Here is a 17,656-nt window from a genome sequence, read left to right on the forward strand (position 1 = left end):
ATATATATATATGATATACATATATGTAGTACTGGAACTACAGGGTCTTACTACACAGTTTGGACTTGTAGTGATTCTCCTGTTTCAGCCTCCCAAGCCCTGGGATTACAGGTGCGCGTCACCATGCCCAGTCTCAGAGAGCCCTGGTGGGATCAGTCCCTCTGCCTAAGCAGGTGCTTTAATCTGCTGAGCTGTCTGGCTGGCCCTAAGCTGCGTTTCTTTTATCCCCTTAGTATGTGGTGGCAAATGTTATCAGATACATTAGTAGGTTTAGAAAACCTCACACCTGGTCACAGCTATCCAACATCAAGGCTGCTGTTTCATAATTTATGTACAGTTTGGCACTTCATAGATTGTCTTTGATCAGATTTTTATCAGATGTATGTAGGAAATTTTATATTGCTTTTCTCACAAGTTTCATTTAAGTCAAATCTGTGCTAAAACTGCTCTTAAAATTTTGCATTGTAATAACGAATTGCAGTTACCTGATAGAGTACACTCAATAAAGCTTATAAAATGAATGCCGTAAAGTAACAAAGGAAGAAATTAGGTAATGTCTGGCAATTGCACCTTTCTCACCCAGAAGGGGTCCTGAGAGCTGAATCGCAGGCACTTGTCCCACGTCTCACCTTCTGTCCCACTGATGCTCTCACTGAGTCCCTGTGCATTCAGAGTGAAGCGTCAGAGCACTGAGCTCCTCACAGGGAATGTGCACCGCCGTGACCAGCAGCACGCCACGGGCCGCACGCCTCCGAGGGATGCTTGCCCTCACAGTCAGCCATTTCACCTGCAGGTATTTATCTTTAAGAAATAAGTAAGGCTCTCTCCAAGGATTAAGTCATAAATGTGTTTATCACAATATTACAGAAAATTAAATGATAGTGTATCATTTGAAAAAGAGAACTTTTTGAAAAGAAAAAATTAACCTGTATGTGGGTATACTGTACAATCAATAAAATGACATAGAAGCACATGTGTTTGACATCGTCTTGGGATATATTTATGAGGTGCCATCAAACAGAAGGTGAGAGTCCACTCTCCATATTTTGATTCTGTTTTAATGAATTGTATATAAATACAAAATAAACCTATACAATAAACCATAAGATATAATTCTTAACTGTTATGTGACAGTTTTTTAAATCATTTTCACTGTCAGGAATCTGATTTATATCTGCTCTTTTGTGTATATTAGGAGAAATGTAGCCAGGCTGTGGTTTTGACTGAGGTGTCATCAATGGGAACATTAAAGTGTGGTCAGCTTTAGATGTGATTTCAACAGAAAGTCTTTGCTGATGAAGTAGATTAAAGCGTCACTAAAAAAAGCTAACTTTTTAGCTCGAGCCAGTGATGCAAATTAAAATCACATTAAGATACTACTCAAGGATATAATTAAGGGAGCTCAGATGCCAATTTTCAGAGTGGATTTGGAGCAGTTTAAATAGTACATGCACACTGCTTGTGGGAATGTGAATTAGTAGCATCACTTTTGGCATAGTTCCCTAAAGTTCCATGTGGACTTAGGATCCCGCAGTTTCACTAACTAAACAGAAATATGTGTACTTATACGTAAAGACATAAAAGATACACTTAATAATATTCACTGTAGTACTCCCAAACTTAAATTAAACCAAGTATCCATCAATAATCATTGAAGGAGTCAGTAAGTTGAGTTTAACTTTTATAATGAAGTATTTATAATATGAATATGAATGGGTTACAGCTACCTGCGATGACATCTCACAAGATTATTCCTGAAACAATCTACAACTATACACATACACAATGATATATGTCTGTCTTACTTTTCTTTTGTTGCTGGGACAAAATACCTGACAACCCACATGAAGGAAGAAAAGGTTTATTTAGCTTACAGGTGGTGGAGGTTTCAGTCCATATGTGGCTGGCTCCAAGGCAGAGCGGCGCGTGGCAGAGGGCAGCCGTCAATGGAGGCAGAAAACCAAAGCGTAAAGCGAGGAGCTGCAGCTGTGGCAGCCAGCCAGCCTCTCCCTTCCTTATATTGTATTCAGACTGCCCACCCCAGGGCAGGTGTAGCACTCACGTGAACCCATAAGCCCAGCATTGGATTATGAATTAATCACAAACTCTAGGAACCTAAAACAATGACTGCATGAAGCTTTGGGGGACAACTAGACACAAACCATAACAATATATAATTTTGTTTATCACAGAACTCGAAAACCTGTAAACCCACCTTTTCAGAATGATGACCCCAGGTAGAAAGAATGGAAGGCACCCTGATGAAGGCTGTAAGAACAGAGGCTCAGTAGTGCTTCCAATGTGCTTTTAACCTTGGTAGTAGGTTTTTATAATTGCGTACTTTTCTGCATGTGTGCGTTGTACTGTGTATTACATATGTGTTCAAGTGCTTAAAATTACAAAACAAAAAGAGATACAGAAAATGAATGGTAAGGAAGAGGATACAAGATATTAACCAAGATTTCAAAGAGTTTGCCTGCAAGGAATAGGAAAATAACATGACAGGTGGTGATGGGGGTCCAGTTTTCTTTAATAGAGATGGAACACGTTAGGGCATATTTTTATATGCTGTCAACAAGCATCCAGCCTTTTCTGGAGAAAAACTGATAATGAAGGGGAAAGAGAGAGATAATTTCATAAACAAAATAGTCAAGGAGGTGAGAGAGGGTGGAATCCAATGGAGAAGAGAAGGACTAGGTCTTGGATGGGAGTAAGCAACGCCGGCCCATGGTTACCAGAGTGGTAGGTATGGTGCAGAGTAAGGGAGGTGGCTATGCACAGGGAAAGAGCAGCTCTTCTTCAATTACTTCTAGTTTTTTCACTGAAATAGTGAAGTCAATAGTTAGGGTGATGGAAGTAGACTCCTACAAGGGCAAGGACCCTTTCAATTTGGAGCAGGAGAGTGAGTCTCATGGAGATGAAAGATAGGATTTCCTCATAAGGATGAGTGACACTTGAGATTGCTGGTCACACCGTAGTGTGTCCAGGCCCATCTCAGGAAAGTAATAACATCATGCAATCTCCATTATTGTGTTTCCCATACAATCATAGTCTTTCAGACTTTCATCTCGAGGTTTTACTCGGAAATAGCTTTAGCAAGCTTGTTACAAAGCTTCCAGGCTAGAAGCCGGCAAAGGTTATGAGACAGCATGTGCAGCTCTGCCCACTCCTTCTGCCCCGAGAGGTGGGACTGAGGCAGGCCCTGTGAATCTATTTCCCAGACTCCCTGACTGTTGCCTGTTAGCTTCTGCCAGGGACTAGCAGGAAGTTGGAAGTTGGGAGAACGTGCTTTCTTCTCCTGGATTTCTGCCCAGATTAGAATCCTATTACCAGTGAATTTCCAAGCTCCTGTTTCCAGCTGGGTGCTTCTGTGGTCACTGCCCATGCCAGGCTCCCGAGGCCACAGGGAAGAAGCTGCGGCCATATCCCAGGCATGTGTGCAGCCTGCCCTAACCTGTCTTTGTCCACAGTGCATTGCGGCATAGCTTGATATGTAAGTAGACTGTACCCTGCTCTTAACAAGTAGCTGAGTCCAGCCAACTGTGAATTCAACTGTTCAAACTGCATTAAAACAAGACAAGGAAGCCATAGCTAATTTCCACTTCCTGTACATCACTTCCTTTTCTCTGGCTATAAATACAACTTGCTGTGGGGCAAGCAGAGCATCCTGAACCATTTTAGCCTCATATTATTGCCAGAGATTTTTCCATCACAACTAGTCAATTAAGATGTGCAAAGCTAGATTGCTTAGAGTTTTCTCTTTCAGTGTGTGCCACACTCCAGTGCCTCCTGGCTTGCTGCAGGACAGTCCTGGCACCTGCGAAGCTGGATTCTGTTGTTCACTCAGGCACCTCCCCAGAGCCTCACACCGCTTTGCTTGTTCCTCCAGCCCTGAGTGCAGCAAATTTCTCCTTTCCTACAGGACTGTTGATTCAGGAGCATCCTTTTCTCAAGCTCGAAGCCTTCCAGCACCTGTGTGGCCCTCTTTGAGATATTTAACATGTTTTACTTTCCTGAATGGGGATGGGATGGTACTTCCATTGACACATCAGACACACCACACACCACACCACACACACACACACACACACACACACACACACACACACACATGATAGCAAAAAGGGAAGCTAATAGTCTGAGATACAAGAATAAAAAAGAACAAAAACCATAATGACTTGGAGCTTCCTGGGGGACCTCACACCCAGCTCTCTGTAAAGACTGTGTGAGGAGAGGCAGTGGCCAGAAAGGCAAAGAGCGCGCTGTGGAGAGCAGACAGCCTGGAGTGCGGTTCTGCGGCACCCACAGCACTGCATGCTAGCACAGAAGTGCCTCCCAAGGGTCCTGAGGCCTTGATGTGGTGACATTGGAAATGGACCACTTTGCCCTGGCCCTACACAACTTTCCCAAAGCTATCAAAGCTCTATTTTCATGCACAGATGCCACCTGTTTATATGTTAGGTAAGTGAAACTAAGTTAAATGAATGAGTCTTCTGCCACGGAGCAAGCGTCCTGGCGAGGCGGGGGCCCCGTGCTGCATGTGCTAAGCGAATGCAGATTTGATCAGAGATGCAGGCCAGATTGGGCGTTGAGCCAGATGCCCTGGATGGGTTCTCCCAACTCGGTGTCTGAATGCATCAGGCAGACGCACACAAGGATGAACAACAGGCCTTTAAAGCAGAGGTGAGTGGGTGTCCTCTAAGGACTCCTACTGTATCTAGAAAATGTAGCCACTCCTCCGGTATATATTTAGATAAATCTGGGGCTTGAAAATACTTTGTCACATTGTTTATAATGCCACATTATAAACTTTCAGTACAAAGTAAACTTATTTTAGGATACATTTTGCACAGTGCTTCACACACCATCATGCACAATAGACATTCCATAAATGTGTTAATGAACTTACTAAAATAGTAGCTGCAAAAGAGGCAGATCGAGAGGGACTTGGAAAGTTGTCCCACTCACAGACTGGCACTCTCGCTTGTGCTTTTCGTTCTCTCTCTCTCTCTCTCTCTCTCTCTCTCTCTCTCTCTCTCTCTCTCTCCAGAAGCCCACAGGGAGAGCCAGGCACAGCCAGAAGACAGTGGCACCTAGCCAGAGAGGAAAAGCCTAGATGTGGAGCAAGAGGGCTCCTCTCTTGCCCGTCCATCTCAGGTTGGGGCTGGTAGAGACCTGGGTGGCTGGCCTAGGTAACACCTGCTTCATCCTGCAGTGGAGCTTCCTGACAGCCAGTGATTTCAGTCATCAATGCCCTTGTCAGAATAGGACGGATGAAGTGTTCACAGCAAGGCAGGGATTTCTTTAAGTTAGCAGGTGACAGTGTTGGCAGGATGCTTGGGGACAGCTCCCTATTTGCTGACTTTACCAATAGCCTCACAGAATAAAATACAAAAGAATTAAACAATTAAAACTTCTTTCAGCCTCCTCTTTTATCCCCAAAGTATTTAAGGTAAATTATTGGCAAAGGGGAAGCAGATAGGTTTTTTTTTTCTTTTTAACATGAAGGAAGAACAATAGAAGTAGGCTTTCCCTATTCCACCTGCATGTGGAGCACAGGGTGTGACTTTTCCAATAAAGACAAGCAAAACTAGAGATTGGAGGCTAAGAATTAAAGCCATTTGGGAAAAGTGGGAATGCAAGGGTGGGTAGAATGGCACTGATCCGATCGAGGAAAGGCCTGACTTAGTTGTCCCCCTACAAGGAGCATCATGTCCGCATGGGGCTGCACTGAGGCGCCAGGCACACCTGGTGGCCAAAGTCCAGTGGCTGCATGTCAGGAGAGGTTGCCCACAATGAGAGGATGATGAAGTGCACCACAGTCCCACACAGCCCTCCCTGGGTGCTCCAAGAAGCACAAAGTTTGAATGCAGGACTATGACACTGAGCAGTGCTACCTGACTGGGGGCCATCATCCAGACATCCAGCCATCATCCGGACATCCGGACATCATCCTTCTCTGCCAACAATGAGAGGCTGGGTGTACATCAGCAAAGTCACTCAGCACGGTCCCCTGGTGGTCTCAAGGGACTGGACCCAGGATTCGCTTTGAATACCAAAATCCACAGAGGCCCAAGTCTCACTTGAATACAACCTAAGCATATCCTCCAATATATTTTAAATCCCTGTAGGTTAGCTAAAAGATCTAAACAATATAGATACTTCTAAGTCAGTACTTCTCATCCTGTAATGTTTAAGGAAAAATGACAAGAAAAGACATAGGTTGGCAGCTTTCAATTTAGGGAAGGCCTAATTTATGTCCTGAGTATTTTATTCCTGATATTTCCATAGGTTGAATCCATAAATGGAAAGCCACTGATATGGGGATGACTTAACCAGGAAATTACTGTCACAAGCAAAAAATGACCTTGGCTATCCCCTAGTGCAGTTCACCTTTGTCCAGATTCTCATTGTATGAGCTCTTGACCAAAAGATCAAGAAAGGTGACAGAGCATTGGCCTGTGACCTTTGCTTGCACCATTTAGACAGAACTGAAGATCCCACATTTTTGACCGCTTTTTCTAAGTTCTCTTTTTCTTTCTCTTTTAACAGTCTCAAGTGTTTCCAAACTGCTTATCCTCCCCCATTGCAGACCCAAAATGTCTGAAAATGTTACACCATCCAAATGACTCCACCCATGCCTGCCTGTCTTTGCTGAACCAGGTTCTCTCTTGAGCAGACACTGAAGCCTGAGCTGCCTTCCTAGCTCCTGCCCTATGTATCAAAGCCCTGAGCTTCCTTTTTAAAAAGACCCATTAACCTATGTTTTATGATCTCAGATTTGGCTATTCCTCCTGTTCCTCCATATCACCACTTTCACCTGTCATTTCCCTGCTCTGGGCATCAGGCCCAACGTAAGACATACTCATGTGGAGCCTGGACTTTGGCACGAGTCTGGGGTATGCAATGCCTATCACAGTCCAAGAATCCCCATGTTGTGTGCCCAGAGTCTTTGCTGAGTATTCTGCATCTGTTAGTATTCTTAATTTTATAATCTAATGAATGTGGCACTCTTATTATCCCCAGAACCCATGATCAGATCGAGGCTAAGCAGTTGTAGGAAGGTTGCCTACGGGGGAACAAAATTATGAATGGGCAGCTAGACAGGTGGTGGGGAGGGATCGGAGCTGGACTCTGGGAGGTGCGTGCAGCTGAGCCAGCCGCAGCGAGTGGGCATGCGATCTCCCAAAGAGATGCTCACAGCGTGTGGAAAGGTCCTGAGGTGGAAGGAAGTGGGACGATAGCCAGGCATGAGCGAAGAGCAGTGTGGAGTCAGAGTTGGAGCCAGTGAGGGGACCCAGGGAGAAGATGAATTCGGAAAGTTGCTCAGGAATTTGAATTAATTTTCAGTAAATGCCCAGAAAAATCCTGAAGGTAAGTAGTATGTGTTGGGGATAAATGGAGTGTAAACCACCACTCTGCTTGCTGTACGGAGACGGGAATGAGGAAGGGAGGGATGTGCGGGCCTGGGTGCCCGGGAGGGCCCAAGAGGAGGAGGTAGGCTCTGAGCAGGGAGCCGGCAGACAGAGTGAATGTGCTGGAGAGGTTGCTCCGAGGCGGAGCCACAGGGTCCAGGCCACAGCTTGCCCACCACCCTCCACACCACCGGCATGGCCTCTGTGTGTAGTGCCCGGAGCCCCACCGCCCACCTGCTCCTCGGAGCCCCCTTCCTTCTCCCTCCCTCTCCTTGCCTGCCCTGCGCCTTTCCTTCCCCACTCCCAGTGGGTATGAAATTGAGACTGCAGCCCTGGGACAGGAGCTGGCCCGGGAGGCTCTGCAGCGCAGGCGCCCACGCACCCTGCAGCGTCCCGAGGACGCGTGTCCCGGGGCCGCCTCGTGCGTTCCTTCCGGCCAGGCTCTGCTGGTCTCGGCGAGCTTCTACATCTGACGCTAGCGCCCTCCGACACTCGTCACACTGTGGAGTAAAAGCCCCTGGAGGCCCAGGTTTTGAGGTTCAGCTCTACCCTGACCGCTGCTCTGGGCTCCGCAGCCAAGGCATCGCAGGCTGGTACGGCCTGAAGGACAATTAGGCGTCCACGATTCTCCCGGCGGCCTGTACAGAGAGGAGGCGCCGACTGAACGACTCAGTCAGTGGACAGAGCCCAGGAAGTGTTCGCCCAGCTAATAGCGGCCAACTTCCTCGAGGAGAATAAAATTTTTAGCAACTACTTTAAACTGTCACGTCTCTTGCTTGATTTTCTTTTTGTTACTAAAACAGAGTCCTTCAGAGAGTGATAAATTGAAATTGGGGTAAAAAAGCAATTTTCCTTTTATCCCAAATTAATTTGAGGCACAGTCACATACAAAATGATTTACAGATCCAGGATTATTCTCTCACTACTAAAAGAGAACGTTTGGAGCTGTGCCAGTTCAGGTGACTTGGCTACTGCGCAACTCCCGGCTTTCGTCTCGCGGACTGTCTGCACTCACAGCAGCGAGCTGGGCTTCTACACTCAAATCTCGAGGACTTCTCACCACTGCAGATGTACCAAATACAGATAGAGGAGGCCCCGGCATCGCAGCTGTGTCTCCTTTCCTAGGGGGCAAAGCTCTGTCCTTGTGGCCACACCAGCTTAATTCAAAAGCTGGGTGGTTTGTACCTGGGAGGTCTGTAGGCAGAGCAGTGTTTAGAAGTTCTCATCTAGAAGGGAGATCTCTCTTTGTCGTGCAAAAGGGGCCAGACAGTGAGGTCCCTGGTCTCTGCTGGAAGCTTTGCTGTTCTGCTGTTGGATGTCACGTATTGTCACTCTTGTTCTGCCACAAAAGCTTCTGCCTCATCCCTTGCTAAAAACAGAGCCGCCTTAGCCTGAGCCTGGCAGGCTCCTTACTCTCCTCTAGGCCCAGTGTCTTGCACTGAGCCCAGCGACCTCTGAACCAGCCTGTTCTATGTCTACCTTGTGAGTAATACAGTTCGCTGCCAAATTCTGAAATTTGACAAGTTTCCTTTGGTCAAGTTGAAATGTAGCACACGAGCCTATGGGTGCTTGAGGTGAATACACAGTGCTGTGCAGAGAAGTTGGTGGAACCAGACGTGAGGGAAGCACCGCAAACTGGATCCTACAGAGAAACGTGACCCGGATCCTCTGATCGGGAAAAGTCATCCCATAAAGACCAAGCACTGCCCCACTTCAGTGAAATCTTACGGAACTGTCTTATATTAAAAAGGCAATCTCATTTTCTTAGACTTTGTCTCATCCCTTTTCTATCTCCACTCTTTTCTCCTTTCTGCTTTTCTATATCTTTTAGAAAATCCATAGAGACACTCCTGTGCTGCAGAAAGGTGCGGGCACTCCCCACTGGCTCTTTTTGCTTTAAAAGATTCTGGGCTTAGAGGTTGCCAAGCTGGTCTGAAAATGAGCACTAGATTCTTCGCCTGGATTCAGCTTGCTGCTGTCTTTCAGTTTCATTTATGTCATTGGCTGGTGGCCATTTCTTCAAGCGTTTACCTGGCGCTGCATGCCTACTGGTGCTCATGGATTCAAGGACGAGGGAGGGGGAGGCCTCTGGGTTTAAGCTGTGACCTTGGTGTCAGAGACGGCTGGAGCGCGCAGATACCTACAAGCAGCCTGCGCAAGGCTTTGTGACGGGATAGCGACGTGACAGTACATGTGCCCCTGCGTGCCCAGCTCCAGCCTATGTCCACCCAACGCTGTTCAGCAGCCACCCCAGCTGGGTCCCAAGGTGGGGCAGAGCCAGAATGGGACAGCGCCCGTAAGTGTAGATGTGGGCACAGAGGGTGCTGCTGGAAAAGACAGGAACAGCGCAATGCCCTGTGCTGTCACTGCCAGCCTCTGTTTACCTGCAACCACAGATATGTGACATTTTATTCAGAAATGGCCTCTTGCCACCCAAGCCCTTCTCTGTTCACCTGGGTACCTACCAGTCTGCCCAGTCACGTTGCTGCTTCATTCTAGAGTGGTTTGGTCCTAAGGAAACACCAGGGCAGTCCTCTTATAAATAGAATAATCTTATTAATGAGATTATCAAACAACAAAGCAACAGAAATGTATTAGACTGATGATAATATGCAACAGTTGTATACAACTGTTTAGCACATCAAAAAATGCGTTGTCAAATATTGACAATTTTTTCCCTAAGAATCTTTTCTTTTTTAAGCATTAGGGTAATCCATACCATTTCTGATCAATCCCTGGCTCCCTTTTTTCATTTCCTAATGTCAAAATTAGGCGGTGCAAGCTCAGCTACTCGGGAGGCTGCGGAAGGGAGACTGTCAGTTCCAGGCCAATCCTGGTAACATAGGAGCTCACATTTCCAGAACCAGAGAGTGACAAGAGAGTCTCGTATATGTTAGAGAATGATAGCTATGTCTCTCTTTATACTTTTTATTCTATAAGAAAAACCAAACAGCCTTGACTGGACCACCACACTGACCAACTGTAACATCATCACACATGCTTTTATTTTTCTTCCTACTAAGAGTGTGACTGGCGGGCAGAGGACAATGCTCGGTCTCTGGAGTAGCGAAGACGAAGGAACACCACGCGAGTTTCACAAATCACACGTAAGAAACCCAGCAGACAGACGGCAGCCCTGCGTGCACAAGGGGCGCCAGGACGCCGTCCTGGAGTCCGGCCCAGTCTCCGGCGGTCTCTCCCGAATGCGAGCCGGCGCAAGCCCCTACCTTGCAGGGCCTGCAAGCTGTGCGTCTGGACGACGATGCAGAGCTGCAGCACGAGCTGGGGCGCGCTCTCCAGGAAGGTGGCCAGCAGGTGCAGCATGCTCACGTCCGCGTACTCGTACACCATTTTCCAGTAAAACCTCCAGCGGTCGTTCTCCCCGCTCTGCCGGCTCCGGATGCCTAAGTATATTGTGTGGAAATATCTAGAAAGCAAGCGCAGAGAATAAGGAGATGAGGGAAGGGTTGCAATTTAACTCCCGGGCTGGTTTTCTTTCTTGCAAGCCATCACAGGCAAGCACACACGCGAGGCCTTTACCTTGGTGACTCGTAGTTTAAAGCTCAAAGTTAACTGCTCGATGAGGACCCTTCTTCTGAAATGCTCACCCTGACCCCCCTGCGATCTCGTTCTCCTCTAAGGTGTTCCGCTGAGTTGCAGTGTGCAGAAAGGTAGGTTAACACGACGGGCATTCAGATGAAGACGGGACGCGCTACTATAGAATCTACAGACGACCTTTCCTGTCAGCTCTCCTACGTGCCCCAGCAATCATGAGGTAGGCTGCTTCCAGAACACAGCTCGAGTCTGAAGCACAGTATGCGTGTGCTTGTAAACCTTCCTTATGCCTTGCAAAACTGTTCTAACTATTGAAAATTTCAAGCATGTGCAAAAGGAAAAACAAATAGGTTAATGAATCTGCTACACCTTCCACTCAGATTAGGTGATTTTCAGTAGAGCGCTAATTATTTCTTCAAATATACTTGTACTTTCTCCCTGGTGCCAGATTATTTTAAAGTAAATTCTAGGCATTACATTATTTCATCTATAAATGTGGTATTAAAATAATTTAAAGACCAATACATTACCAAACCTATAAAAATAATTTAGAAAGCAATACTATTATCATACCTATAAACAATGACAATCATTTCTTAATATTATCAAGTACTCAGTTTTCATATCTTTCTGATTATCATATTTTTAATAGTTTGTTTGAAATGCAATTCAAATAAGATCCTCATGTGATTGTTTGATATATATAATATATATATATTTTTTCTGCTATGAATTTCCCTTTCATTTTAAAAAATATTTTTGAATATTCTTTGTCTTGACTGGATGATGTTCCTTGCCTGGTGTGGTTAAAAAATCTATCCATTGTGTTTTCTGCAAATAGGTACTTACTGCTAGACTTTGGGCGAGGGTAAGCTTGATCACTGCAGGCCAGTGATGATGCAGGCTTTCATCAGGAAGCACACTGTGCCTGGTTCTCTTCCCTGATGTTCTCTTCTATGCACAAAAATGCAACCATTTGTTGCAAATAATGGCATCCTGACTTGACCATTCTTTGTTATTTATGAGCTAGACTAGTGTTTATCCAGGCCTTTGGTCAGTGTCTGCTGTCTGGAGTTTGCTGTTCTAATCTCTCTAGAAAGGTACTAGAAGTGTGGACAGCATTCCCGGAGTAATTTCAGTTGCATAACAGCACGTGGTTATCAGTGTGGCCACGAATAGGGATAGAGATCCTTACGCAGACTTTATGGTTTTACAGTTTTAATTTGAGACCTAATTTGTACCCATTTCTAGACTCTGTGAGAGAACTGCCCTTGGCCAATGCAGAATCACAGAAGCCAGGAAAAGTCATGGGGAGAAAGCAAGGAAGCCAAAGAGCAGAAAATTCCAGGCACCTTCCCCAGCAGAACAGGAGTCAAAACACACAGAAGGCAACGTGCTGGAATGTATTTCAGAGAATATTCAAACCTGTTACTTCCTTGTTCACCAGCGTAAAGCATTGTCATGGAAAAGTCCCTCCAAATCTAGTATCCCTTCTCATATAAGCTCTTAAACCTTTTACTTGGATGCCAGGAGAATATTTTCTTTTTTAAAGCAAAATTTTTATTTTAAGAAGGCACCTTGATGTGGCTGTTCCTAAAACATGTTCTCAGGGAAGTGATCTGCCTCTTCCTTATGTGACTTCAAGTTTCAACATATAGTTTTATGTTACCTTACATTAGAGTGGTTAGTATTTCTTTCTAATTGGTTCTTTCAGTTTTCTTCTTTGAAGCTATATGTGTGTCATACCTTCTTTCTCTATTTTCTATGTTTCTTCTGAACCCTTTTAATCTCAAATTAATTTTTATTTAAAAGTTTTTCATTCTATCTATTTATCTCCTAACTATGGGATTTTAGTCATGTCACAGCCTTTCTCACTGAATTTTCATTTTTGACCTACTGTTGATTTTTTAAATTTGACATTTAATGTTGAGTTCTATAAATCTTGTCAAAATTTTAACTTTGTCTACTCAATTGTTCTAGTTTTGATGGATATTTTCATTTCATAGCTTTTATAATTTTCTTAATATCTTTGGGTTATCTTTACATACTAGCTTATGGAGTGTTTTTCTTCTGTTTGTGAATGTGTTTTGCTGACCTGTACTGGTATGCAGGAATATCACTAGTTTTCTTATTCTTGTCCCATAAGCAGATTGATTTTTTTTCTTGTGGCTGAGTTTTACAAGTTAGTTCAGCTCTTACACACAGGTGAGCGCAGCGATGCCTCCTTCTGCAGGCGGCAGTGAATGCTCTGTGCCATGCCCTGTCTTGCAGCTCTGAGTCATTTCCTGGCCCCTCACCATTCCCTGGCTTGCTGGCCTCCCTGGGCACATGTCATTCCTGTGTCCAAGTTTCTCCTTTGGATAACCGCACAGTCATTGAGTGAAGCCCCATAACATTTATCTCAATGTGATTATCGGCAGTGATCATGTCCCACGCACGGGTTCATCCACGGGGGCAGAGACACCGTCACCTGTGTAGACCACATAGCGCAACACCTGACATGCTTCTATCAGCTCTTGAGCTCCTTAACCTTGTAACCGCTCCTCCCCTCAGTGGAGGAGCCCACAGCTACATCTTGATCTCCAAGGCTTACTTCAGAAATTCTTGTTTACCTGCCTCCCAGGTCTCTCCTGAGCTATTCTAAAGTCAATGCAGTAGTCCATAATAGTAGGGGTTAGCCACAGGACCGGCAATAATAACCACTATGAAGACAACAATATGCAATGTATTAATTATTGAAACTGTCCTACTAATCAGCTTTGAAACTGTCTCATTCCTATTTGTTTCTCAATAAAATTAATAAAACAATAAAATAAAATAAAATTGATGCTTCTCTATACTAGTAAGTAGCAACATACACTGTCATCCCCCAGGGCATCGCAGCCAAGTCCAGAGGCTATGTGAGGCACCACCTTTCCATCACCACTTTTTCTTGATAACAAAAAGTGTTCTGGAACCTCTTTTCTTGAATGTGCCTCCTTTTCCCCTCTTTTCTAACATCTGCTTCTTTGGGTTTCTGTTTTGGTTTTGTAACCTGCTAACAGTGTGATCTTGAGTTCTACATCCCTTTAACTTAATGCCTCTTTCTGTAAAGGGGAAAAATAACAGTACCAATCACATATGTTAATTTGAGAATAAATGTAAGAAAAGTGAACATTTTAGCAGAAAGCCTGGCAGATAGTCGGCATTTGGTGTGTGCAAGCTCCTATTATTAATTGACTTTGACCCTTCAAAGTTATTCATTGCTTCCAAGGTGACTTCTCTATAATAAAAATGCCCTTTCCTATCCTAAGATCTTCATGGGCTTTCCATAGCCCAGAAGATGAATGGTAAATTCAGGCAGTGTAAGTGACAGCATTACAGAACTTACTTTAACTTTCCCATCTGGCCTTTGTTCTTGCCTCACTGTGTCATAGTCTATGCTCTTGCTCCAGTGAAGTAACCTGCCCCATGGCACGGTCAGATGCAAGCCCACACTTCCACCCCTGTCTCATGGCTCTCCTGTCCTGGCAACTCCCCACACTCCTTATTCCCCTTGAGCACCCACTATAAGACTTGAGTACCCCCATCCCTCATGCTCTCTTCTGACCCATGCAGAACTGGCCATGTCCTTGTTTCTGCTCAATTATCTCTATTTGCATTTTGGCAAGGGGAAATGACATTACTTTTTAATTTATTTATATGTGTCTTCAACTCATTTTGGAAATATAAATTCCAAGCGAGCAAACAATAATACTCATTTTGCATTCCCAATTCGAGCTCAGTTTCTGATGACCAGTAGGCACTCAATGCCCAGCCTTCCAGTCACTAGAGGAGTATCACCGAGCACGTGCAGCATTTGTAGCTATTTTTTTTCCTAAAGGAATAGGCAAGTCGTTGGGGAGTTTTGAATAGAAAAGAAAGGAACTGACTGACTTTTTACTGGCATTAGGTACTGCATGGAACATAGAGTGCTGGAGGGTGTGGGGAGAAGTAGAGGTGCTGTCGCAGCAGTTGGGTAAGAGAAGGTGCCGGTGGTACTGGTGGGGAGAAGGCGCTAGATCTGGGGCACATCATTCAGAGAACAGGGACAGCATTTGCATTCTTGTGATCAAATTAATGGATAGATGCTCAGCCTCCTTGGAATTATCATGAAAGTTCTAAACCCAGGACAGCTGCCGTGTTAGCCAAGATGTTAGAACTTGCACGTAGGCTTCCCTGAGTTACATCGGGTCTAGTTCTCATCGAGTGGGGTGGTCGTGCTTACACCCAGCACTTGGCTTCCAAGGGCTGAAGAGGTCCCACACAGTGCGCCCGTGTCTATGGCCCACAGGGCGGGCTCTCCTGGCATATGAAACCTTTACTCTCCAGCACCTTGCACTAATCTGATGTGCACAACAGGGTTCTTCCTGTGGAAGGAAGCAGCAAGCGTTTGGCTTCATGGAATTTCACATGCTAAGACACTGCACGGGGCCTTCAAGCAGGCACACACAGAACTCACAGGCCTGAAAGTCGAGAACGGCACTCAAATCTATTTCCGGGTCCGATATGAGCAGTTTTCCTTTTCTGCCCTTAATTGTGGTAAAATACACATACTGCAATCTTATCACTTTAATTACTTTATGGGTACAGTTCAGAGGCAAAGCAGCTCACCCGCTCGTCAGCCATCTCGGCCTGCCCTCTCCAGAAGTCCTGGCTTCCTGGGAGGCTGGTCGTGAACACGCCTCATTTCCTCTTTTCCACAGCCCCTGGCACCTCCATCCTCCTTTCTGTCTCTGGGAATTTGCCCCTCCTCGGGGTCTCATCTAAGTGGAATCACACGGTGTTCTTTTCCCTTTGTGGGTGACTTACTGCATCTGTCGTAATAGTTGTGTCAAAGTCCACCCATCATGTAGCAGGTATCAGAACTGCACTCTAGATGGGAAGGTTTAAGGGGTCTGGACCTTCGCTTAGGAAAACACTCTTGGTGGGTCACAGAGATACAGTTATTTTTCATTTAATAAACAATGGTATAAAACTATTCTATGTAGATAAAGTTTAAGTGCTAAACAGCTTTCATATTTTCTGCTGTTGTCATTGCTTTTACATTGCTGAGGATTGAATCCAGGGCCTTGTGCAGGCCTCTGTTGCTGAGCTGCAACCTGAGCCTGCCCTGAAGCTTTTATATTTTGAAGTGTTTCTTTCTCTTCTTTTTTAAAATTTTATTTATTTATTTATTTTTGTATTTTTTAGGGAAGGGTCTATAGGGTGTTCAGGGTCTCACTACTAGATCGGACTCATAGTGATCTGTTTACAGCTGCCCAAGAGCTGGGATCACAGGTGTGCGTCACCATGCTCAGCCTCACCTGCCATCTCAGTGTGCCCCGGGTGCAGGGCTGGCATGGCAGGCCCAGGGATCGAGCCCCAGGCCCCTGCGCCTGTTGGCAGGTGCTTTATTGAAGTGTTTTCTGTATTTTGTAAAACTGCTTTCTAGAAAAACTGTAGCAATTCATAGTGTATGAGTATCCTTATTGTCTTAAACACTCATGTATTATCATTAAAAGAAAAATCCTCACCAATTTTATGGGTAAAAAATAAACAATGTTTAATTAGGGACTTCTAAACTCCTACTGAACGTTTAGCATGTGTGAAGTCTATGGGCCACTTGCATTGCTTTGTGATTGGCCAGTAGATTATTCTCAATGTTAACTTTTAAGTTTCTAATCCTTAAACTTTGCTACTAACATGGACCATGTTAAACAAATCACTGACTGCTCTCACTCCATGCCTTGTGCCATGAGATTATGGCCTAGAGTCACTGGATGATGCAGGAAGAAGCATAGGGGTCAGTTGCCATGGTTACGTGGCCACGAAGTGGCAGCTCTCCCCAGAGCCTAGGCATCTTGATGCCAAACTTGAGATGTTCGTGAGCTCTAGCTGGCTTTTCTGGAATCCATCATTTAAAAGCACACTCATACTCACCTATGCAGACAGAGTTCACTATATTTCTGTGGTCTTTACCTGATTTTAACTTCAACTGTTAGTGCTGTAAGTTCTAGGACTCTGGGGAATAATTTGTACTTATTAAACTTTTCATTTCCATTCTGTTCTTTTTAACAAAAGATGATGGGAACCACATGTTGTGGTACACACCCATAATCCCAGCATTCAGGAGGCAGAGCAAGAGGATTGCCATGAGTTCAAGGCCTGCCTGGACCATATAGTGAGCGCAAAGCTAGCCTCAACTACACAGTGAGATCCTGTTTCAAAAGAAGATGATGGAATATTTTTACAAAGAATGCTATACATTTATCTATTGAGCAGTCAGTGAACATTAGATGGCATTACAAGCAATCCCTTAGTTGGTTTCAGGAGTTAAATGATAGCAGTGATGCCTTAATCTTCAGATTTTCCTTTGAATTACCTGGCCCCAACTCATCTCTAGAGTCAAGAATATGCAAAGGGTCAGTGTATCTCAGAGAATGCAGTACCTGTGGACAACCACTCTGCCTCTATGTCTCCCTCTCTGTCCTGTCTCTGTTTCTGTCTCTGTCTCTCTGTCTCTCTCTCTCTCTCCTCTGTCTCTAACCTATCTATCACAGACATCTCATTTCTCTATTCAATATCTATCTATCTATCTATCTATCTATCTATCTATCTATCTATCCATCCATCCAGCTTATCCAGAGGTTTCCTACTATAGTAGAGCCACATCTAGGAGCATGACA

At 44.9% G+C, this 17,656-nt stretch overlaps 1 protein-coding gene across 1 annotated transcript in view; it reads right to left on the reverse strand.

Annotated features, from left to right (window-relative positions):
* Positions 1-17,656, reverse strand: part of Xkr4 (XK related 4) — a gene marked incomplete at its 5' end in the record, with an annotated part of 428,887 nt that overhangs the window by 153,148 nt on the left and 258,083 nt on the right. The window contains one exon of the mRNA XM_004633408.2: positions 10,643-10,842. Coding sequence (XP_004633465.1) covers positions 10,643-10,842 — 200 coding nt within the window. The remainder of the gene's footprint in view (positions 1-10,642; positions 10,843-17,656) is intronic.

This window comes from Octodon degus, unplaced genomic scaffold (assembly GCF_000260255.1).
Source record: "Octodon degus isolate 3935 unplaced genomic scaffold, OctDeg1.0 scaffold00054, whole genome shotgun sequence".
In the NCBI taxonomy this organism is placed as follows: Eukaryota; Metazoa; Chordata; class Mammalia; order Rodentia; family Octodontidae; genus Octodon; species Octodon degus.